This window comes from Microtus pennsylvanicus, chromosome 14 (assembly GCF_037038515.1).
Source record: "Microtus pennsylvanicus isolate mMicPen1 chromosome 14, mMicPen1.hap1, whole genome shotgun sequence".
NCBI lineage: Eukaryota > Metazoa > Chordata > Mammalia > Rodentia > Cricetidae > Microtus > Microtus pennsylvanicus.
In genome coordinates, this window is record NC_134592.1 from 39,103,314 (window position 1) to 39,127,882 (window position 24,569).

The 24,569-nt window shown below is 45.6% G+C and overlaps 2 protein-coding genes across 2 annotated transcripts in view; one reads left to right on the forward strand and one right to left on the reverse strand.

Annotated features, from left to right (window-relative positions):
- Mthfd1 (methylenetetrahydrofolate dehydrogenase, cyclohydrolase and formyltetrahydrofolate synthetase 1) overlaps positions 1-14,839 on the reverse strand; it is a 62,169-nt gene extending 47,330 nt beyond the window's left edge. Inside the window, exons 1-2 of the mRNA XM_075948321.1 lie at positions 14,558-14,839; positions 680-764 (exon numbers count right to left, since the gene is read on the reverse strand). Coding sequence (XP_075804436.1) covers positions 680-764; positions 14,558-14,598 — 126 coding nt within the window. The 5' untranslated portion in view covers positions 14,599-14,839. The remainder of the gene's footprint in view (positions 1-679; positions 765-14,557) is intronic.
- A 6,173-nt stretch (positions 14,840-21,012) lies between these two features.
- Positions 21,013-24,569, forward strand: part of LOC142834778 (uncharacterized) — a 44,199-nt gene continuing 40,642 nt past the window's right edge. The window contains exon 1 of the mRNA XM_075947637.1: positions 21,013-21,150. Coding sequence (XP_075803752.1) covers positions 21,013-21,150 — 138 coding nt within the window. The remainder of the gene's footprint in view (positions 21,151-24,569) is intronic.

The window sequence follows — 24,569 nt, forward strand, 5'->3', positions numbered from 1 at the left end:
AGGTGAGGCAGGCAGATAGAGCTTATTGAGTTAGAAGCCAGGGAATTTCAGGCCAGCCATGACTACTACACAGTGAGACCCAGCCTAAAAAAAAAATCTTTTAACAAAAGAGTTAATGTAGTTAACACACACACACACACACAAAAGAAAAAGACCCACCAAATTTTCTTTCCAATACAGTAACTATTAGCAGCTAAGTTCCATGAAGATCTTTAAATTGTAAGAGTACAAAGGGTCCTAAGAAGACCCAAGGGGTGGGGCTAATGATGCAGCTCAGTGGGGAGAGGACTTCTCTACCATGCAGGAGGCCCCGAGTTCCATCCCCAGCACCACACAAAACCAGGCAGGGTGGCACAAGCCTCTAGCCCCAGCAGCTGGGAGGTGAAGCAGGAAAATTAGGAGTCTACATAGCCTATAGATCAACTCTGATGCCAGTCTGGGATACATGAGGCCCTGTCTCAAGACAAAACAAAAAAGACTAACGCGCCCAAAGGGCATCACACTGGCACAGGGCAGGAAAATCTGGCACCCGGAAGCGGGGTGGCAGAGGGAGCCCGCGTCGAGATACCATGGTGTGAGGTTTCACAACAGGGCAAAGAGAGGCCTTCAGTGCGGCTGCTTCTCATGCTGGGGAGAGGCTGGGTAGGGTGGGGCTAAAGGGAAGAGGATGGCATATTACCTGCAGGATGGCCAGGCCAGGCGTGAAGCCGGGGACTTGCTCCTTCATCTGAGTCACCTGGCTCTTCAGTTGCTCCCTTATTTGCCTAGGGGGAAAGAAAAGGCGTGAGTTTCTGTTTCCTTCACTGGCAAGCTTAAGCAAGGGAGGTTACTGGATGCGTCTCTTGGAAATTCAAGTCACCATCAGCGATGGGTTTTATCTGGTAGGCCATATCTCATGGCCTTCCCACCAATTCCTCAGGCCTTGGTTTAACTTGGATTGTTCTCTAACTTCTACTAACAGTGACTGAACCAAGAGGTAAGGATAGGGAAGGTTGTTTACAATATCTCAGTAGGGACTGAAGAGGTAACTCAGCAGTTAAGGATAAGACCCAAGTTGGGTTCCAAGCACCCACATCAGGTAGCTCACAAGCGTCTGTAACCCCGGCTCCTGCAGGATTGGGTTTGATCGTGCCACACCCTCGCGTGCCCACACACAATTAAGCAAGAAATGTCAACATCTTAGTTGGGGCGGATACAGTGCAGTGGTAGACCACACGCCTAGTATTGCCAGGCCCTGGGGTCCATCCTCTAAAAACAGAATGAATCCATGGACGCTCATGGCTCCGCAATCCCAGTGAGTAAAGGAAAACCTGGACACTACTGGAAGGCTCTACTCTTCTTCGCATTTCCACTCCCCACGTGCTGTCCTGAGAAGCCTTTATCGTGGAGAACTCCGGTTTATAACGCTGCAACACATTTTAGTGTGACCACAGTCACATGAGGCCGAGGGGCAGAGCAAAGAACGCCACTCCAAACTCATCATGGATTTATCATATCCTAATTCGAGAAACAGTTGTCCTTACGAAAGGATTTAGGTCAAGCATAGTGACACACACCTGTAACCCCAGCATCCGGGAAGCTGAGGCAGAAGGATTGCAGTTTGAAGCCAGCCTGCTCTACACAACAAGTCTCAAGTCAGGGCTATATGAGGTGAGACTGTCTCCAAAAAGATAAAATAAAAAAAACCTAGACAGGAGTGGTGGCAAATGCCTGTGACCCCAGCAGGAGCAGAGCAGGAGGATCTGAAATTCAAGGCCATCTTTGGTTATAGAGCAAGTTTGTGGCAGGACAAGAATTCAGGAGACATCTCAGAGGAGGGGAGGGTAAGGAAGACAGAGAGGGAGAGATAAGGGAGGGATACCCTCTTAAGAAACCAAGATAATCAGTGTACCAGGATACATATATCCATACATCCGAGCAGCCAGACAACTAAACCACACCAACGAATACACATGCAAATTACCCACGGGACCCACGTCTTTTGGAGAGCTGGTTTGTATTTGCCTTATTCGTGCCCACCTTCACTACATCTAACATAAAAAGCTGGCGCTCAAGCCTGACTCTAGTTGGGACTCTCCCAGCTCTGCTTCTCCTTGCTTCCCCATCGCTGACATCGGCAGGCGTAGACAGCACAGGGACGAGTTTATCCTAGTGACCACCACGGTGTTAAAGGCCAGGCCTGGTGGCTCCTCAGGAGGATCAAAAACTCAAGGTCTGTTTGGGCTACAGAGTGAGTTCAGTGTCAGTCTGGGCAACTCAGGAGACTGTGTCTTATAATAAAAATAAAAAAGCTGGATGCAGGGCGAGACTTCTGTAACTCCAATATTCAATGAGACAGAAACAAATTATTTAAGTATCAGGCAATCCAGCACACAGCAAAGAATGTCTCAGAAAAAACAAACAAACAAACAAACAAAAACCAACAGTTTTACTCAAAATTTCCAAATTTTATTTCTAGTCAGTGATCTTATTTTTTTCAAAGCATTACTCCACACAAGAATATAGTTCAAAAAAAGAATAGATGGACCATAGGGGTTTTCTTTTGTTTTGTTTTTTGAACAGTGTTTCTCTGTGTAATAGCCCTGGCTGTCCTGGAACTCACTCTGTTTTGTTTTGTTTTGTTTTTTTAACCAGATTTGACCTGGATCATGGACACCACAGCTCTCCTATGACACAAGAACAGCTGCTGAGTTTCCACTTCCTAGTGGCCTCAGCTTTTGCTGCTCCCCATCAATGACAATGAGCTGTCACATGGTGCCTGGCAACCGAGGAGCTCTGAGCTCTGTGTCAGGTGCCCAGGCTGGCCTCTTCTTCCGGCTCCCTTCCCTCTAACCTCTGTCAGTCCAGAGCACTTAGGACACAAACAGGAACACAAAGTGCCTCCGTTCAGCGCTCTGTTGTGCAAGCCGGGTTTGGTGTGCACGACTTTAACCCCAGCAGCTGGGAGGTAGAAGCAAGAGGGTCAGAAGTTGGAGGTTATCCTCAGCTACACGGTGAGCTCGAGTCTAGCCTGAGCTACATGTAAATGTGTCTCAAAAACAAAAAATGGAGCAGGGCAGAGGGGCATGTGATAGGCAAAATTTTTCTACCTTATCCCAAAGGAAGTAAAACCTATGCTGTACAATTACTCCCAAAAGAAGGCACAAAGACAGCAGGAAAAAAAGAAGAAAAGAAACAATAGAAGAAACAGATGGACACTTGAGATTACCCCCTTGTCAAGTGGGAAGGCAGGAGAGGCTCTTTGTGCCACTCACAAAAGAAACACAGGATCACAATAGGCCAGTGATTTTCTAATCATCTGGCAAAAAGATGAGCAACTGCCAACACCCTGAAGTGGGCAACCGAAGGAAACACGGAAACTGGGATCTGGGGCCAGCATAGAGACTATTTTATTCTCGTGTGACGGAATCATCCCAGGGTTTGGAACACGGGTCACATGGTCAGTTGTCCACTGTTAAGTTTGTTCTGGTTGCTGAATTGGAAAGGGACCAGGAATGTTACAATCTGAGGTACTAGAAAGAAACCACCGCCACTGCAGAATCCAGCCAAGACTGAATCACATAACTATTGACAGTTTAATTAAAAAGAAAAAAAAAAGTGATCGAATTCTGATCTGCATGAAGCACATAGAAAATGTCACAGCTATACACAGGCCCTGAGCTTTGCGGGCCGGGCGTGAAATGGCAGTGGAAAAACAATTAACTGGGAACATTCTACAGCCCACAGCAGACTTCAAACTGACACAGCCCATCTATTTACCAGATCTTCTGAAAGGAAATGGCCACTGGAGACCTAAAGTTGCAAGTCTAGGGAGAAATAAAAAAACAAAAACACTCAGCAGGTGGCAAAGCTAAGGGAACTTAGTGCCATAGGTGGTGAATTGGAAAGCACTGGCTTCGCTCAGTAGGACGAGACCATAGATCAGAATGTTCCACAGTGCTATGCTACCATTTAAAATAGCCTCGGTTGAAGTTTCCTTTAGGTGAAAAAATGGTTTTAGCTGGAAACTAGTTACAATGACTCCCTAAACTTTTCCTAACAGGCAGCTCTGTCTCCCGTGAAGGTTCGTGTTTTTTCTGTATAGGGGTATTCAAATGTATAGGCAGGAACATGCATGTGTTTGGAGGTTGGAGAACCTTGGATTTTATTTTAAGTCCCTTACTGGCTTGGAACTCACTTAAGCTGGCTAAACAATGAAGCAATGGAATCTAGGCCTTAAAAAAAAATTATTTGAGCCAGGCATGGTGGCAGATGCCCTTAATCCCAGCAATTGGAAGTAAGCAAATCTTTATGAGTTTAAGGCCAGCCTGGAATACATGAGGGTCCAGGTTAGCCAGGGTTACACAGCGAGACCTTGGGTTAAAGACAAATAAGTAAATAAAAATGACTGTGGGTGTATGCCATGGTATGCGGTCAGAGGACACTTGAGGAGCCAATTTTCTCCTCCCACAGCGTAGGTCTTAAGTGCAAGTCATCAGGCTGGGTAGCAGGTACCCTTTACCCACCGGGCCATCTCACTGCCCCCCCTTTTCTTTCTTTCTTTCTTTCTTTCTTTCTTTCTTTCTTTTTTTCTTTCTTTCTTTCTTTTTTTTAAGCCATCTCTATTTCTATTGCTTTGAAGAAGGAAAAGTAGTCTGCTTTTGCTCCCTGGATTGGCTACTAAGGACCCTAAAATACAGAGGAGAAGGAGGAAAACTAAGTCCGCTTCAGCTGGAGCAGGGGAAGTAACCTCTCCTGCCCTCATGAAGCTGCTCTCAAAGCCATAGGAAATTAAACTGTAGTAAGTCCTTCAATTTTTATAGCCCATATTTCCAGAAACTTGAAGTGCTGTCACAGAACAACTTCCCAGTCATTACAATCTTGTGTGTGTGTGGTTTTTCAAGACTCTGTAGTTTTGGAGCTTGTCCTAGCTCTTATAGACAGGCTGGCCTTGAACTCACAGAGTGCCTCTACCTCTGGAGTGCTAGGACTAAAGGCGTGTGCCCCCCCCCCCCCAGGCTCTCCATTGCCCTTGGGCTAGATCTTCCACATAAGAACTCCAGAGCAAAGCCAGGCCAAAAGAAGCTACTGGAAATACTCTGGTCCCCGGACAGAAGGACTCATGCCCGATTCATGGCATTCTTCAGCAACCACTGCAATCTAAGGGAAGATGTTCATCAGTCTGTAGGTAGGAGCAATCAGTACCAAAGCATGAGCAGAAACCCGAAAGCCAGGGTGCACCACTCACGTCTCTCTGGTTCTGACCAACAGACAGCAGGAAAATATCACAGCCAAGTGGAGATGACGTAAGAAGTGAAAACACGGAGATGGAGCCATTTTAAGATGATACTGGCATCTAGTGGGTAGAAACCAGAGGTGCAACAAATAGATTTGGTTGTGAGAAGCTTCAAAAATATATTATTTAAAAAGTAGACCATGTGGATGTGGTGGTCCATGCCTTCAATCCCAGACTCAGGAGGCCGAGACAAGGGACATCTTTTTGATCAAGGCCAGTCTGGTCTACATAAAGTTCCAAGATAGCCAAAGCTATATAACAGAATACTTGTCACAAAACAAAACAAAACAAAACACAGTAGTCTATACAGATAAAGAGATGGGTCATTGGTTAAGTACCTGCTGACTAGCCTGATGACCTGAGTTTAGTCCCTGGGAGTCACGTGGCAGAAGAGAAATGATTCCCAAATTGTCCTGACCTCCAAACACAAGCCATGGCAGGACAACACCAAGCCCCTCCCCTCTACCCCCAACCAAATAAAAAATAAGTGTAATAGCAGACCACCACTGCTGTAAATATTATCTTAAGGTCTGTTACTTTTGTTTATGCTCTGGACTATCTGTTTAATGATGCAAAGATTAAGTAAAATTCACCTGCGATCAGCAGCTAGCTGACAGGAAGCGGTAGGGAGGAGCCAGGTGGAGAAGGGTTTATAAGGAGGGGCAAGAAAAAGCAGGAGGGCTTCAAGCTGCTTGCTATTCAACCTCTCTGGGAAGCAGGATCTACTTGGGCCTTTGAATCTTGAGTTCTTCAGCAGGACAGAGATTTAGATAAATTCCCTTGGTAGCTTTGAAAGAGTTGGTGCCCGAGGGAACAGAATTTCCTCCGGCTGCGGCTGCCAAACCACTGCCTGTGGCTACAGAGTTGTGGCTGCTGACTAGGCTGGCCGGAGCTTAAAAGACAGCAAGCATTAAAGACACATTACCCACAAAATTAAAGTAAATGTAATAAAAATTTTAACTTCTAAAAGATTTATATATTTATTTATATGCACAGGTATGTGCATCATGTGTGTGCCTGGTACCTGCAGAGGTCATGGGGTCATAGCCCTGGAACTGGAGCTACAGGTGGTTGTAAGCTACCATGAGCTAGGAACCTAACCTGGGTCCTATGGAAGAGCAGCCAGGGTTCTTAACCCACTGCCCCAATAAAAACATCTTAGTAAAATAAAAAGCTTAAATGGCAAATTAAAAACCAGTAGTGGTGGCTCATGCCTATAATCTTAACACTCAGCTGAGGCAGGAGGACTGCTATAAATTCTAGGTTAGCCTGGACTACCGAATGAGCCCTAATCCCAGGTTAATGAGATAGCCCAGAAGAGCTTGCTGCCACGGCTGACAACGGGAGTTCAATCACTAGAACCCACATGGTGGAAGCAGAGTGAGACCTAACCTCAAAATAAATAAACAAACAAGCAAATAAATATACAGATGGGTTATAAATTCATTCGAGAAGGGTAACAGATGAACACCATCAGAATCCTGGTGTATGCAGGAAGGGTAAGGTTCTTGAACAACGAAGTCCTGACTCCAACTGCTACCCTACTCCAGGAAGGAGCAGATCAGCACCTGCTCAGCTCCAACAATCCCCTGACATTAGACAGGCAGACCACAGGGCTGGGAATGTAGCTCAGGGGCCAGGCTGTTGGCTGGCACACAGAACCCCCCCACCCCGCCGCCAGTTTCAATGCCCAGTACTGCAAGAATGCAGAACACAGCACACTAAACTCTCCATTGTCTTTCAAAGAGTCAGACACCCAGATTTTCAATATAATCTCAGACACGAGTGTGTTGTAATTTTTAAAAATAATTCTGCAGGCCAAACAAAACACTTGGCTTCTAAGCTACTGTTTTGTTGCAAGACAGTTAGGAGACAAAATGGGACGGCTCTGCGACAAAGAGCTTAGGCAGCTGTGACCGACTATGTGCCAATAAGTCACGCCAATGGGTCTTCCAGCACGGGCCTCACACCAGCTTTAGTCTCTCTCCATCCACCACTACCAAACCGTAGATCTGGCTGTCAGAGCTTGTTGTGGTGACAAGGAATAGCTGCCACAAGTCCCCTGTAAACTGGGACATCATTGCCAGGGAGGACATGGAAGTCGAAAACATATCTGCTTGAAGAGGAAGAGAGGGTAAGACGCCAGTACACTGTGAGGATCTGACTTTGCAAGCTCCATTTTAAAGAAGGGGCTTCATCTTAAGCCATATAATGAGCTGGGGGGCGGGTGATCTCAGCTCCAGAAACGTGCCGCCATAGCAGTAATTTGAACAGATGCCCTAAAATGTAAGGCGGTCCAGATGTTCTTGGGACGCATCCTGTCCTTGAAGGTACCTTGTCAGTGTTAGGTTTTCATGCCCCCAAACTGACCAATGGTTTCAGAAACTACCTTATCCTATGCCTTCCTTACCCAATCCCAAGGATAGGACACGAGCTCCCCTGATTACGGTGTTTCCCCTTTAAAAGTTCTGCCCTCCCAGGGCTCCCTGCCACACTTTCTGCACCCACCATGCTGGGGTCCTGGAAAGGTGTTGGTCCAAACTTAAGTTTGAATATTATTAAAAATCCTCATGTAATTTCATCGGAAATCCAACTCCGTGAATTCATTTGGGGACCAGAAACTTGGGCATAACAACACCAAGAAAAGCCTCAAGTTTCTGCTCTAGAGAAGATGAAAGGAAAACCTCAGGTAAAGGGGCAGAGAGCTCAGCACCTGTTTGGTCTCTAGTCCCCACATCTGATGGCTGCAGAGGAGGGTCTGTCACCCTTTCCTGGCTCCCACCGGCACCTGCGCACCCGAGCACGCACATATACAGATAGACAAACACACACAATTAAAAACAAAGTGAATCTTAAAAAACAACACACCCCCCGCCCCCCGCTTTTATTTTCGTTTTTCGAGACAGGGTTTCTCTTTGTAGCCCTGGTTGTCAGGGAACGTGCTCTGTAGACCAGGCTGGCCTGGATTTCACAGAGATCCATCCACCTGCCTCTGTCTCCCAAATGCTGTGATTAAAGATGTGAGCCACCACACTCAGTCTAAGAAGTCTTATAGAAAGAGGAATTAAAGGAAGCGCCCCTAACCGAGAATGCAGGATTAATTACAAACAAACAAGAGGGAAAGCCAAACAGATCAAGAAAACAGAACAGACCCCAGGGAGAATGATGCTCTCAGCTAAGAACCATAGCAAGGTGGTCCTGACACCGGCAGACCCTCCCCTGTGCCACGCGCCCTCTTAAGAGTGTTCACACTTATGCAGGGGGAAAGTTTCACCTCCACTGTGAGCTTTCATCACCTAAAGAGGGCCACGCAGTTTTCCACGGGCCACCCCTGCTGACCCAAGCAGTTATTTACTAACTAGGGAGGTCAAAGGTCCAAGGCACGGGGTATTTTTGGCTTTGAGCCTTCTTCTCCACGACATTGATAGGCTCACAGTTCAAGTCCAAGCCACTTTGACAAGAAATATGACCTTCGTTTTCATGAACACTGCACCCATACCACAGAAATCACTTGTGAGAGCAGAGCTCCTCCCTCCCTGCCCTGGTTCTCCCTGTCACCTGACATCTAATTTATCAAGTCCATATAAGAGGGGAGAGATTTGGGCTGTTTATTTTACTCACTATTGGAGTTCTGGCATAGCAAAAACACACACACACAGCGCTGAGTAAACACCCAGGGGGACACATCACTGTCTCTATCCCCAGGTCTTACCCTTCCCCCCACAGGTTCCAGGATGGTGTGGGCTATAAAGACCTTCCCCCAAGAAACAAAAACAAAAAGGCCGAGTCTAGTGGCAGAGGGCTGGAATCCTAGCTCAGAGGCTGCGGCAGGAGGATACCGAGTTTAAGGTTTGCCAGAGCTATTGAATAAGTTCAAAGCTAGCCTGGGCAATTTATTGGGAACCATCTCAAAATAAAAAGTAGAGAAGAGAATTAAGGAAATCATAGTTCAGGAGTAAGTATTAGGCTCTAGATTTAGTCTCAAAGGCCAGGAGTGAGATAAGGGTAGGAGGTGTCATTGACCCAGCAAAAGGAAAATCCACGTAGACTGTGAAGAGAGCTAAGGTATACTGAACACTGACTATGTGTAAAGATTTAGTGTTTCTCTGTTAAGAACTCACTTAAGTAGCTGGTGGTGATGCACGCCTCTAATCCCAGCACTCAGGAGGCAGAGGAAGGAGGGATTTCTGAGTCCATGGCCAGCCTGGTGATGTGGAATGACCCTGCTTCACAAAACTAAAGACCTCATTTCATTTCACTAGAAACCCAATAATAGATATTACTTTTAATTTACTCCCGAGGAAATTACAACACAGACGTTAAGAAATTTGCTTAAGACCACACAACTAGTAAGAAGTGAAAAAGTGGGCTGGAGAGATGGCTCAGAGGTTAAGAGCACTGATTGCTCTTCCAGAGGTCCTGAGTTTAATTCCCAGCAACCACATGGTGGCTCACAACCATCTATAATGAGATCTGGTGCCCTCTTCTGGCATACAAACATGCATGGAAGGAATGTTGTATACATAATAAATAAATAAATCTTTTAAAAAAAAAGTGAAAAAGTTTCTAGGTGTTTTAGATTCAGACATAAACAAAACTGCGTATGTCACACATTACCTAAGTTATTTCATTATTTTTTTCATGTGGGTGTTCGGGCAGGTGTATATATGCACCAGGTATGTTCTTGATGCATGGAGGGCCATCAGATCCCCTGGAACTGGAGTTACAGATGGTTATGAGCTTCCACGAGGGCGCGTGAAATTGAACCCACATCTTCTGAAAGAGCAGTCATTGCTCTTAACCACTGAGCCATCTCTCCAGCCATTTTTTAAATGGAGCTTATAACTATTTAATTTCCTCTCCACAATCAAAACATACCCATACCACCCAGTCCCATTTACTTGTCAAGATGAAAACCTAAATTATCTCTTACAATCTTCATTTTGTTTTGTTTTGTTTTTTTCCCCTGAGACATGGTTTCTCTGTGTAACAGCTCAGACTGTCCTGAAACTCGCTCTGTAGAACAGGCTGGTCTCGAACTCAGAGACCCACCTGCCTGTCTCCACCACTGCCCAGCTCTTGACAAGCTTTCTAATAGGAACACCTCGAGAAAAGGGCACAGTAAAAGGTGTGCACGTATATGAATATACACACTCAGAAGTAGAAACAATGAACTTCAGCAAGCTACATGCTGAAAAGCTAGTTAAACTAGCTAAGAGGCACACACACCAGCACTCCTCAGTACCACTTCTGAGGGAAAAGCAAATTAAAACCACTGGGATAGTTTTTCACATCCGTTAGGATGTATACTAAAAGGGCAAGGCCAAAAGGATGGTTCAGCAATTAAAAGATCTCACAGCCTGAGCCTGACAACCAGTCTGATTCCTTCATCCATCCATCCATCCATCCATCCATCCATCCATCCATCAGCGGAAGGAGAGAATCTCCCATGGATTCCCTCATCCATCCATCAGCGGAAGGGGAGAATCTCCCATGGATTCCTTCATCCATCCATCATCAGCGGAAGGAGAGAATCTCCCATGGATTCCTTCATCCATCCATCAGCGGAAGGGGAGAATCTCCCATGGATTCCCTCATCCATCCAACAGCGGAAGGGGAGAATCTCCTATGGACACACAGCGAGGCACAGAGAAAAGGGAATCCTGGTGCACCATTGGTGGAAACACGAGTTCATATGATCACTAAAGAAAATAGCATGGAGTTGCTATGGTGGCAAAAAACCATCAAAATGAAGCAATGGGCTGTGGGTATCTGGCACCAAGGCCTCTAGGATCCACACCGCCACTCTTGCTGTCGTGGGCAAGTCAGCATCAGAAGACTGAAGGAACTGTAAGGCCAGTACACGCTACCTAAATGAGCTAATTTATGTTTTAAAAAATACTTGCGGGATGGTGCTGGAGGGATGGTTCAGTGGTTAGGAGCACTGTTTGTTCTTCCAGAGGACCCAGGTTCAGTTCCCAGCACCCCTATGACAGCTCACATCTGTCTGTAACTCCAATTCCAGGAATTTGACAACCTCATACAGACATACCAACACACATAAAATAAATAAATTATAAAGATTACATGGTACTTGCTGGGCGGTGGTGGCACAAGCCTTTAATCCCAGCACTTGGGAGGCAGAGACAGGTGAATCTCTCTGAGTTCGAGTTCCTGGTCTACAAAGGGAGTTCCTGGTCTACAGAGGGAGTTCCAGGACTGGCTCCATAGCTACTGGGAAACCCTGTCTTGAAAAACTAAAAGAACACTAAAAAAGTTACATAGTACTCTATAAATTTAAAAACGTTTTAAAAAATATCAAATATTTTAAATTTTTTATTGTATTTTATATACGTTGGTGTTTTGCCTGCATATATGTCTGTACGAGGGTGTTGGAATACCTGGAACTGGAGTTACATTGTGAGCTGCCATGTGGGTGCTGGGAATTGAACATGAGTCCTCTGAAAGAGCAGCCAGTGCTCTTAACCATTGAGCCATCTCTCCCCCCCCAAAAAATTTTAAAAACTAAAACCAAAATAGAGTATCAGAGCTAACAAACCCTTTCCTAAATGTGTGAGCAAAGAAAATTAAATTACAACCTTATAAAGAAGTCTGCATACTCATGATAAGCGTAGCATTATTTGCAACAGCCAAAACATGGAAACAACCTAAGTTGCTTCTGACCTTCCTGAAGGCTGCTTTAGGACATTAGGTGCTCCTCTGAACCCAGAGCATTGCACGTGCCGGGCAAGTACTCCACAGCCTTAATAGAGAAATGGATAAATCAACTGCAGATCAACTGTGGAATATCAACCATACTTAAAAGAGGAGATCACAACATGGGTGGAACCGGAGGGCACTATGCTTCGGGAAACACCCCTGACATTGCAAGAAATCTGCTGTATAACCTCACTTACAGTGGGTCTAAATCCACACTAGAGAATAAAACAGGGCTGGGGTAAAAGCAGATGCAGTCCAAAGAATACAAAGTAGGAAACAGTGTAAACCTAAAAGGTCTGGAGTGTTGGGGGAAAGCCTGAGGACTGTGGGTACCCAAAGAATACTGTATCCTGGATTGTGCTGAGTAAGTTCACTTTAGCAATCTTGTAAAAGAGGTAATCCTGTGAGACGACCACCCATGCGCTTACTTCACTATAACAAATAAACGTTTACTGCCCATATGCATCCCATATTGAGCCAACCTCAAATACACATATTAAGTTTTAAAAAATTATTATTAGTCGGGCGGTGGTGGCGCACGCCTTTAATCCCAGCACTCGGGAGACAGAGGCAGGCGGATCTCTGTGAGTTCGAGACCGGCCGGGTCTACAAGAGCTAGTTCCAGGATAGGCTCCAAAACCACAGAGGAACCCTGTCTCAAAAAACCAAAAAAATAAATAAATAAATAAATAAAAAATTATTATTTATGTGCATGTGTGTATATAAGTGTAAGACACACCTGCGCATCGGTACCCAGAAGGCTGCATCTGTTCCCTTGGAGTTGAAGTTACAGGCAGTTGTGAGCGGTCTGTCCAGAGGGCTAATAACTAAACTGAGTCCTCTGGAACAAGAAGTGCCCCTAAGCCCCAGGCCACCTCTGCAGTCCCCACATGAAGAGTTATTTTAAGAAAGAAAAAAGCCTGACAGTACAGACCTGTAATTCTAGCACTTGGAAGATATAAGCACTAAATTAGTAGTTCAAGGCCAGGCTCAGCTACATTTGAGTTTGAGGCAAGCCTGGGCTACATGAGACCCTGTTTAAAAAAAAAATAAAAACAGGGCTGGAGAGATGACTCAGAGGTTAAGAGTACTGGCTGCTCTTCCAGAGGTCCTGAGTTCAATTCCCAGCAACCACATGGTGGCTCACAACTATCTGTACTGAGATCTGGCCCTCTGCTCTGGCGTGCAGGCATACATCGAGGCAGAATGCTGTATACATAATAAATAAATAAATAAATATTAAAAAAATAAAATAAAAACAAAAAAGAAGAAAAAGTACTCAGATGTATGCATTAGGATTTCTAGTCCAAAAATGTGGGGTTCTTCCTTGCCTTTGAGCAAGATTCACCAGGTATTTATTTATATTTCTCCTCTTTGTTCACCTTCCCAACCTCCTGGAGAGGATCACGATGCCTGGGGTAGGTTTCACCACCATTCTCTATAAGCCTCCACTGATAAAGCCAAGGGCTTATTGAACAATTAAGGTTAGTCACAGCAGTTACTAAATAACCAGTGATACCTAATGTTCTAAAGGCAACCTTCAATAAGGTCACAAAATATCCCTTTCTCTCTCCCCTCCACTCTCCTAATTCCCCAACATTCACTCCCCCAAACAAAAAGCAAGGAATGCCCAGTGGTTAAGCATACTAAAGGGTTCAATTTCCAACCCTCTCCCAGCCAAAAGCAATTTCCAACCCTCTCCCGGCCAAAAGCAAAAGGGGGTTACTTTGTGGGAGTACATTTGGCAAACATTGCCACTAGTTAAGCATTCAAATCTGCAGCGCCAGAACAGGTGAAGTCAAATGGACTGTGGAGGAGAGTCAGCACACTGGAACCAAACTAAAAAAAAGTAAGTTTAGTGCCAGGACAGATGGGGGCTGTTAAAGCGTGAAGCATGAAGGGACTGGGGTTGTCGCTCAGTGTGCTTCCACGTGCGACACCTTGAAAAAGGAGCACTAACCAGAGGAAGACAAAGTAAAATGCAGTCCGTCGGTGTACTGAGGAATGTGTTGGATTAGAAGAGACCCTCTAGGCCGGGTGTGGTGCCACACGCCTTTAGTCCCAGCACCGGGAGGCAGAGGCGGGACGGTCTCTGTGAGTTCAAGGCCAGCCTGGTCTACAGGGTGAGCTCCCGGATAGCCAGGACTCTGTGGTGGAGAGACCGTGTCAGAAAACAAAACAAACAAAAATACTCAGAAAGTCACCAAACAACTGTGTCAAGTCATGCCACAATCGAATTACTATAAGCAAGCGGCTACGCGGGGTTTCTGAGTTCTGCCTCTCCAAGCAGCCCTGGTCTGGGAAGGTGCCGTCAGCGGCCACACATTTGAGAGCAAGGTCAGGCCAGGACTTGCCGCCAAAACACAAGAGTGCAGCCGATTGCAATCACACATTAGGCAGGGGATGTCTTTCCAGCTTCTAGGGGCCGTGTCGATGTCCTCCCTTCCCACCCAGCCCATTTGATTATGCCACAAGCACCTCTCCAGCAGAACCCGCACGTATGGAGATCCCGCAGGTCCTGCCCTGAGCCCACCACCCCTATCAGCAATGGCAGGTGCTTACGCGGAGACCACCTTCCCGTTCAGGATTCCCGCCGGTGCCATGGCCTTTACTAGTCTGCCACCCACGATGAACAGATTTCAGTTCCTCCGCGGGCGCGCGCCGGACGGCACGACCCACGTGGTCAGAGGAGCCTCCCGGGGAAATACAGTCACTGCGCCTGCGTCCCGCTCTCAGCCGCGAAGGTGAGCGGGCGACCCGGAATGACGTCGTTGGTCCGCTGACAGCCAGGACCCGGAGAGTCTGCGGGAGCCGGAGGGCCCAGCAAGATTGTCGCTAAAGACTGGCTGGTGGTTGTGACTGGCTGTGGAAAGAGCCTGTGCAGAACCCGCCTCCGACTGGCGGGGCGCTTCCCGCCCCGCTTTCAGCCAATCAGAAATCATATCTAGGGAGGCGTGACGGTGGGGGGGCGGGGTCCGGCCGGAGCCGCTGCAGAATGGACCTGTTTGAGCAAGTTCCCCGGTTCCCCGGTTCCCCGGTTCCGGAGACTTTTCTTGGTTGCTGTGACAGAGTCCTGCGCTGCTGTGTCTCTCTGCGTGATTTTTTTGGATCGTCGTTGCTTCTCCGGGCCTTGGGCTAATTGTGGGTGCTGGACCTGGAGACGGAGTCGCGGCTTTCCACTTTGTCACAGTCTATAGAGTGTGGTGGATCACCTGGGGTAACTTTGCTTTTCTGTAACCACTCCTAGCAGGAATGAGGCAATTGTGCCCCTCAGGTTAGCCCTCTGCCGAGAAACAAAAGCACCCCAGGGAATTGAACTTTCCCCTGGAATCTCGTGCTGGGAGAAGCTGCTTGGTGTTAGCCAGAGTAGAAACTTGTTTAGGTTAAGAGATTTCACACAGATCACCCCACAGGATGAAGCCTAGACAGTGAAGGGTGGGACCACCCTTGACCTTGAGTGTTCAGCTTTGTGACAGTCTGATCCTCTACTTAAATCGTACCCTCATATTAAGATCCAGAAGATAAGACTTCTCTTTCTCCCTCTTCCCAATGTGACCACATTGAATAAATCTCCGTTTTCTGTAGTTTACTATTACTTGTTTAGTTGACTTATTAAGGATGGTGGCCAACCTGGTTTATTGGATTGTCAGGGCCTGGGATCTGACTCTCGATTCCAGCAACAGTATGGATGATCAATACACAGCCCTGGTAAAGACAAGATCAAGACAAGGTCGCTACCCCTGAACTATAATTCGGCCTTCCATAATTTAAAAGTCTCGGTCGAACATGCTGCCCCCTCAGGACTGAACCCCGAGGCAGGTTCGGTGTGGCAGCTGCGAGGGGCGTCAGAACTTGAGCGTGGGGCTCCTGCAGTGTGGCGGCCGCAGAAGTCAGGATGAATGATCCCCCCTTTCAGCAGAGACCCCACTATCCACCAACTAGATGCGGGCTGCTTATTGGCAGATACCCCTCCCCGTTGGCCCTGGTGAAGAAATGAGGGTGAGCATTTCCTTCCGAGCCTGGTGATGGGAAGGCCTGTTTCAACTTATGGTTGCCCTGTCCTTTCTACGTGGGGATTAAAAGCCCCGGGCTTTGCAGGTTAGGCAAGCACTTCTACCAGCCGCTCAGTTCCCCACACCAGGGCAGAGCTTTTACTGAACTTGATTTTTTTTTCTGCCCTAGTGTGTATGGATTTGTTTGTGACTTTCTCCTGAAATCTGGGGCTGTTTTACATTACATCCATATGTAGAATTAATTTTTTTTGCTTCATTAGCAGTTTAACTGAAGTATAATGTAAAATTTGCCCGTTTTTAAAGAATACACGTTTATGATTTTCAGTACATTTAGAGAGCTGTGCAGCTGACTTCATTGTTGGTTGGTTGATTTATTATTTTTGGTAATGTCCAACCCAGGGCCTCTACCACAGCTAAACATGAGTTCACCACTAAGCTACAGTCCAAGCCTCTACTATTTTTAAAAAATATTTATTTATTATGCATACAGTGTTCTGCTTTCATGACAGAAGAGGGCACCTGATCTCATTATAGATGGCTGTGAGCCACCAGGTGGTTGCTGGGTATTAAACTCAGGACCTCTGGAAGAGCAGCCAATGCTCTTAACTTCCGAGCCATCTCTCCAGCCCTGGTATTTTTTGAGTCTGTACAAGTGCAACATAAACCAGATATGGTGGCACACACCTTTTTAATCCCAGCACTTGGGAGGTGAGGCAAGAGGATCAGAGTCCAAGGTTATCCTCGACTACGTAGCAAGTACCTTGCCAAGCCTACCCAGCGTGAAACTCTGTCTAAATAAAGGAGGGGTAGGGAGGAAGAGAGAGAGAGAGAGAGAGAGAGAGAGAGAGAGAGAGAGAGAGAGAGAGATAGCTCAGTGGTTAAAGTATTTGTAGCTTTTATAGAGGACCCAGGCTTGGTTCCCAGCACCTACACAGCAGCTTACAACTACCTATAACTCCAGCTCTCTCTTCTGACATCTATGGCTCCTGCACACATGAGCATACACACACAAACACATACAATAAATATTATTAAATGGAAGAAAATGTTCCTGTAAGTAGCTGTTACTGTTTCTCTTGTACATTGCATTTCAAAGAAGGCTTTTACTAATGTCTTGTTTGGGAGGAAGAGACCCAAACCCCACTTAACAGATAGGAAAATGGTCTTAGACCCACAAGCCCACCTCCCAAACTATGCCTGGGTCAGGCCCCAAACCTTGTTTTCTCATCCCTAAGTCTACAGACTAGATTTCAGCCACAGCATCTGTGTGCGCCCTGTAGAGTTCACTCATCAAACACATGGCTGTTAAACAGCCATTTTGTGCCAAAAATTCTGCTCCAAATATTGACAGCACTCTAGAGAGCCAGGTATCACAGTGGACTGTTCTGCACCCAGTTCAAAGTCTGGTACGGGATACAAACACCCATTAAATATGTCTTTTTAGAGATGAAAAAAGTGTCATGCTAATTTTTATTTATTTTTCAGTGCTAGGAATGGAAACCGAAATCTTGTACTTGCTGGGCAAATGCTGTGCTGACTGCTGAGAGACACCCAGTCTAGAGACATGCTATTAAAAAAAAGTCAGCTGAGCCAAAGGATTAGTTACTTTTCTGTGACTGTGGTAAAACACCATGACCAAAGCAATTTACAAAAAGCAGGTTTTCTTTGAGGCTTAGTTCCAGAGGGATAAGGTCCAACAGCGTCACGGCGGGGGAAGCGTGGCAGCAGGCTAGCTTGACAGCTCAGATCCCAAACAGGAAGCAGATCATGCCTCAGGAAGGACAAGAGACATTAAAACCTCAAAGCCTTCCTCCAGTGACACACCTCCTTCAGCAAGGCCACGCCTCCTAGTCCTCCGTGACCTAGGGAGCTTTCACACTTCTGAGTCCACAGAGGACGTGCTCTTTCCAACCGCCACAACCCAGCATCGGGGCGCGTGCCTTTAATCCCAACAGTCAGGCGGCAGAGACAGGAGGATCTCTGTCAGATCGAGGCCAGCCTTGTCTACAGAGTGAGTTCCAGGACAGCCAGGATGGCACAGAGAAAACATGTCTTAAAGAAAAACACAAAACAAAATCTCAGCTAAAGGGATAGGTGGTCATAACAGAGAAAATGGGGAAATTATTAGGTTTTTGTTTTTTTTTAACTTTTCATCTGTCACTGCTGAAGGTTGAAATTCACACAACACACATGGTAGGCAAACACTCAACCACTGTGCCACATCCTCAGCGTGAATGCTGTGCTTGCAAGTGTGGAAAGAGAAGCTTCTCTGGGCATCTGATGTGAGAGAAACCTGACTCAAGAAAGGGGCTTGGAATATAAGAGAGAAAGCAAGGATTTGGCCCAAGCAACTATCACCAGCTCTGCTTAATTTTTATTGTCCATAAATAATGACAGTGAGCAGTCATTTTCAGTTCTAAATTTACATTTGAATGGCCTTTTAACTTCGAAAATACTTCTGCCCAGGCTCCACCCTTAACTAAGAACTTGAAATGAGATCAGGCTATCAGTACTCTTTGATATTTGGGGTGTATTCTTTGCTTTTTTTGGCATCAAGACTATACACATATTAGGAACAAACTTCCATTGCTGTGAAATTATTTTCTTAGAATAAAAATTCCAGTTTTTGAGATAAATCATCTTTTTCTTAGGAATAACAAATAGAATTATCATTTTCTACCCTCTTAAGGATCATGTTTTATATATCATACATAATATATACATATATAACATATATCGTATATATGCGCACACACATGCATATACATACATACATAACACACACACGTATATATCTATCAGAGTGTAACCATTTGATCCATCCCAAGAACACCACAGAAGCCTCCAAACAGGATGCTCATGATGGGGTACGTGTTCACTTTGGTGGGATCACTTTCTTAAGCCTTGTTCTTTGTTTACTTACTTGGTTTGTCTTATTCACTAATTCTCAGTGGAAAAAAAAAACTTTTGCTTTTACTTCCTTAGTTAGGACAATAACCATAGTGTAACTGCCACTCTGGGAGAGCCCCTGCCTTCCTTGCTCATCTGTGATGCGGTCACCTAGCAACGGTTTCCGTGACGTGCCAACATTCTACTGGGAAACTGTGCAGGACGCCCACTCATTGGGGGTGTCTCCTGGAAATTGATCTTGGATTTGAGATTTTCTCTTGATCGCAGTGTGGTAAAAAAGTAAAAATACGCTTTATTCTTTATAATAAGTGAATCGTAGCAAGCTATATATTATGTGTAAGAGAGTAAGACACACAGAGAGTGTGAGGGAGATTCAAAGAGTTGTAGAGAGTAAGCTGTAACCTTAGATAAACTTAGAACTCAGCTTCCATTTTAAAAGGATTAATTACATATGCATTCATGTATACTTACCATGTGTACCTGGGTGGTCAGAGGAGATCTGTGTGTGTGTGTGTGTGTGTGTGTGTGTGTGTGTGTGTGTGTGTACATGCACACAAAAACGTATATATAGTACAACATGCATGTGAATGTCAGAAAACAGCTTCCAAGGGTTGGACTCTCTTACTAGGTGAGTTCTGGGGATCAAATTTGAGTCTTCTAGACTTAGTGGCAAGCACCTTTAAATGGTTGAACCACCTTACTGGTCTTTTCCTTCTCTTGAACCTCCATAAAATAAAGCCTTAAATAGTAACCAGGCCCCTGCATATCCTTACCTGTGTGGCCCACGACTCCAGTGTATTCTCATCTGTGCCGTCTCTCCGCTTCAGACAGAGTTTCTGTGTTTCTTAGCAAATTGGTTGTGCTTCTTCCAGTGCTTTGAATAAGATACCAGGAATTCGGGAGCCCTGGACTGGAGAGATGGCTCAGTGATGAAAGACACTTCTCTTGGAGGTCACCCAGGTTTGATTCTTTCAGCACACACATGGCTGTTCACAGTTGCCTATAACTTAGTTCCAGGAGATACAGTGCCCTCTTTTGACCCTTGAGGCCTCATACACATATGCAGTGCATATATAGACACTCAGGCACACACACACAGTATGTATACATATATTACTTATATTTAATATATATATTAAACAGAGAACCTAGAAATACCCAGCCCTGACCCTGACCTCCAGTAACACTAGCATACTCAAGGACCTTGGGTGATTCTTAACACCGAAAAGAAAGTAATATGAGCTGGGCGGTGGTGGCACACGCCTTTAATCCCAGCGCTCGGGAGGCAGAGGCAGGCAGATATCCTTGAATTCAAGGCCAGCCTGGTCTACGAGAGTTAGTTCTGGCCGGGCAGTGGTGGCGCACGCCTTTAATCCCAGCGCTCAGGAGGCAGAGGCAGGATCTCTGTGAGTTCGAGACCAGCCTGCCAGCCTGGTCTACAGAGCTAGTTCCAGGACAGGCTCCAAAGCCACAGAGAAACTCTGTCTCGAAAAACCAAAAAAAAAAAAAAAAAGAAAAAAAAAGAGTTAGTTCCAAGATAGACTCCAAAGCTACAGAGAAAACCTGTCTTGAAACAAACAAACAAACAAACAAGAAAGTAATGTGAGGTTATGTTTATGTTTTCCTCTGGAGCATAACTAGCATAAGCAGCTGTACACACGGTATCAATTCATCTTTGAGTTTTTATGGTTTGGCTGTTTCTTGAGTGCTATAGTTGGCATTTCTGATAGACTGAAAAATTGAAAATGAGGGAAATTCACAGGTCATAAAGCTATGACATAGCATTAGGAATGACATAAGTGTGTGTGTGTGTGTGTGTGTGTGTCTGTGTGTCTGTGTATTCGAATGACACTTCAACCATTCTACACTCTCTTTAGAAACTAGGTCCACATTGTCTTCAAGAATCAAGTTCAGCAGGCATCTCTTCCTGAGGCCTGACTACGCACTGAGACACTTCTGGAACCTTCTGGCCATCTTTGCTGTTGGCTCAGGCCAGGCCTCATCACCTCTTCCTGAGTGCTATACAGAAACTTCCCTTGGAACCACCGTGGGTCACCATTAGCAGCTTCATTTCATGCTTCCTATATCTCCAGCATGGCAATGTCACTCCAGTCTGTAAGTCACTCAGATCCAGGAAGGCTTGCTAACAGCCAAACCAAAGAGACCTGTGAGACGGAACCATCAGAAACCGGACACCTATCACATCTATCAGCTCAGGAAAATGTCCCAGGGGTGAGTGGTACCCTAGTATTTGGTCCCCATTTACCAAAGGAAGAAAAATATCACTTAGATGCTCTTGAGAGTTAGCCCAAGGAAGGGGAGGTTCACTCCTGGCTGCCCATTCGCTGGTGAACTTAGCATGTCTTTGCTAGAAATCTCACAAGATAAATTCAGGGGTCTGCTGGCAGAGTTAAGCAGGTAAAGCTGTTTGTGCATCGGCCCAATGGCCTGAGTTTGATTCCTTCCACAAGGTGGAAGGAGAGAACCAACTCCAGAAAGTCGGCCTCTGACCACCACATGCAATCAGAGGCACACACTCCATCACACATGGGCAAGCAAATGCAGAGAGAAGAAAAGAGGTTAAACATCCCACTTCTGTTTGTTTTCTGAGGCGTAGTCTCACCAGATAGCCCAGGCTACCCCTCGCGTTTATGTCTCCTCCCACATCACCCTCTAAAGTGCTAGAACTGTCGGTGTGAGCCCCCATACCTAGCTCTGATTTTTTTCAGACTGTCTGCGTGACTGACCGGACGCTATGCAGTCAGGCGATCTCCACACTTAACGCTGATCCTCCTGCCTCTGTTTCCCCAGTGCTGGGAGTACAGGTAGGCGCCATACCGGGCCTCTCCCACCTATACCTTTTAAATTATGTCTCTTGTGCGTGTGTGGTGGTCAGAGGCAGACAACCTGTGAGAGTCAGTTCTCTCCATCGTGTGGGCCCCCAGGGACAGAACACGGGTTTTCAGGCTGAGCAGCAGGTGCCTTTACCTGCTGAGCCATCTGGGGCACCCTGCCCCTGGCTGATGCCTTGGTGTAACAAGAAAACGCGAAACAACTGGATCTAGCGAGACCTCCAGTAAGTTTTGGGTTTGCCTTTTTGGTAGTTCCGTTTGCCAGTGCCCATTACTCCCAGTCAAAATGAGGGACCTGCAGAGAATCTCTGACCATTATTTTGTAGATCAGGAAACCCCACCTGGGATGGACCACGGTGATTTAGTAGCAACACCAGATGGTCCAGTTCTATCTCTCTAGTGCACTGTAGTGCTGCTGGGTTTACAGGCTGGTTTTGTGACCTTATTGGGAATTTTTCTGGAGTTTAAATCTTCTCAGAGCAAATGATAACCCTTCCATTTCAAGAGCACCAGAAAGATGCACCCAGTTGAATCCTGAGCTGAGAGTGGGAGAGATGCAGATGGAGATTTAAGGAAGTATTATATTTTCTATGGTTTTAAATGAAGACAAACCTAATTAGTGCCTTTATTAGGAAAAGCAACACATTGCATTAAAAAATAAATGATAAGCCGGGCGGTGGTGGCGCACGCCTTTAATCCCAGCACTCGGGAGGCAGAGGCAGGCGGATCTCTGTGAGTTCGAGACCAGCTGGTCTACAGAGCTAGTTCCAGGACGGGCTCCAAAGCCACAGAGAAACCCTGTCTCGAAAAACAAACAAACAAACAAAATAAATAAATAAATGATAGAAGCCAAGTACCTAAATATGTCATGATGAAAACCATTATTTTGTACATTAATTAAAAATTTTTAAGTAAGTGACACAATACAAAATGATACTGTTCTTCAATCTTTAGCAGTTGAATTCTTTCCAAATATCTCAGTGCTCCCAAATATGTCTGGGAATTTGAAAGCACTTGGTGTGGTTGGAGGTACAGCTCAGTTGGTAGAATGCTTCCCTGGAATGCAGACAGCCCTGGGGTTGGATCCTCAGGTGGGGCACACATGCCTGCAACCCTAGCATTTGGGAATCAGAGGCAATAGGGTCAAAAATTCAAAGATGTTCTCAGCAATATAGTAAGTTTGAAGCAAGCCTGGGCTACATGAGACCTAGACTCAAAACAAACAAACAAACAGACAGACAGACAAACAAGACTTTGCCATTTTCAATATTTTATAATGAATATAAACAGTATAACATTTATATTAATAAAGTAATTGTCATCTTATTTTTAATAATTTTGTTTAACTATGACATCATAACACAAGAGGCCTGGTTTGAGACCCAGATTTCCAGCAACATACTGTAATGCATAGGAGTATATACTTATCATCTCAGCTGCTTGGGAGACCGAATCACCAGCAGGGCCACTGGGATTCACAATTAAGTGGTCATCCTGGGCAATATAGTGAGTCTCTGTCTCAACAGTAAAGTCAAACGAAGCAGTTTATTTTCTTTGAGAGCAAATATTCTTAAGATCTAGTTTGGGGCTGGGCGGTGGTGGCGCACGCCTTTAATCCTCAGATTAAAACTCGGGAGGCAGAGGCAGGTGGATCTCTGTGAGTTCGAGGCCAGCCTGGTCTACAGAGCTAGTGCCAGGATAATCTGGGCTACATAGTGAGATGATGTCTCTAGATAAATAAATAAATAAATATAAAAAACACTTTTAAAAAGAAAGAAAAAAATCTTGTTTGTATTAGTTAATTTTTCTGTTGCTATGATGAAATAGCACAACAGAAAGAAACTTGTGGAAGAGTTTACTTTGGTTTACGACTCTGTAGGGTTAGAGTCCATCATGGCGGGGAGTAACCGCAGCAAGCAAGCAAGCAGGTATCACGGCAGGAGCGAAAGCTGAGCAATCCCGTGTCAACCAGAAACAGGGAGCAGAGATCCAACTGAAAGTGGCGGGAGAACTTAACTTCACTGAGCCCTCCCACAGGGAGGCGCTTCCTCCAGCAGCACCTCCCTATACCTCTCCAAGCAGCGCCACCACCTGGGGACCGTGTTCAGATGGTTGAGTCCAAGGGGGTGGCATTCCTTGTTCAAACCTCCACACTGCTTTTCTGGTGTGTGTGTGTTGTACGTTAGTGATGTGTGTAATTATGTGTGGTGTATGTCCACGTGTGCCTACACAGGGAGTTGGGTAGCCTCCTCTGTCACCCTCTGTCTTATTCTTTTGAGGCAGTGTCTCTCTGAACATGGTTACTAGGCTAGGAGCCAGCAACCTCAGCCTTCCTGTCCCTGCCCCATCAGCCCTGGAGGTAACCACTGGACCATCCCCTAGCGCAGCCTTTCTTTTCTTTTCTTTTCTTTTCTTTTCTTTTCTTTTCTTTTCTTTTCTTTCTTTCTTTCTTTCTTTCTTTCTTTCTTTCTTTCTTTTTTGTCTAGTATCTTTATTTTCTACCTCATATATTACAATTTAGCACTCACATCAGTTACTGCTATTTTTTTTCTTTCTGTACTCCCTCCCCACTGTTTTTGGTAACATTTTGTGGTTGACCTACTATGTCTTCTCCTTTTTGTTTGTTTTCTTTCATCTTTAGAAATGTTTGGGTTCTTTGTGTGTGTGTGTGTGTGTGTGTGTGTGTGTGTGTGTGTGTGTTTTCTCTCCTTTGGTGGTTGGTTGGTTGTTTTGAGACAGGGTTTCTCTATGTAGCCTTAGCTGTTCTTGGCTGTTCTGGGACTCACTCATTAGACCAGA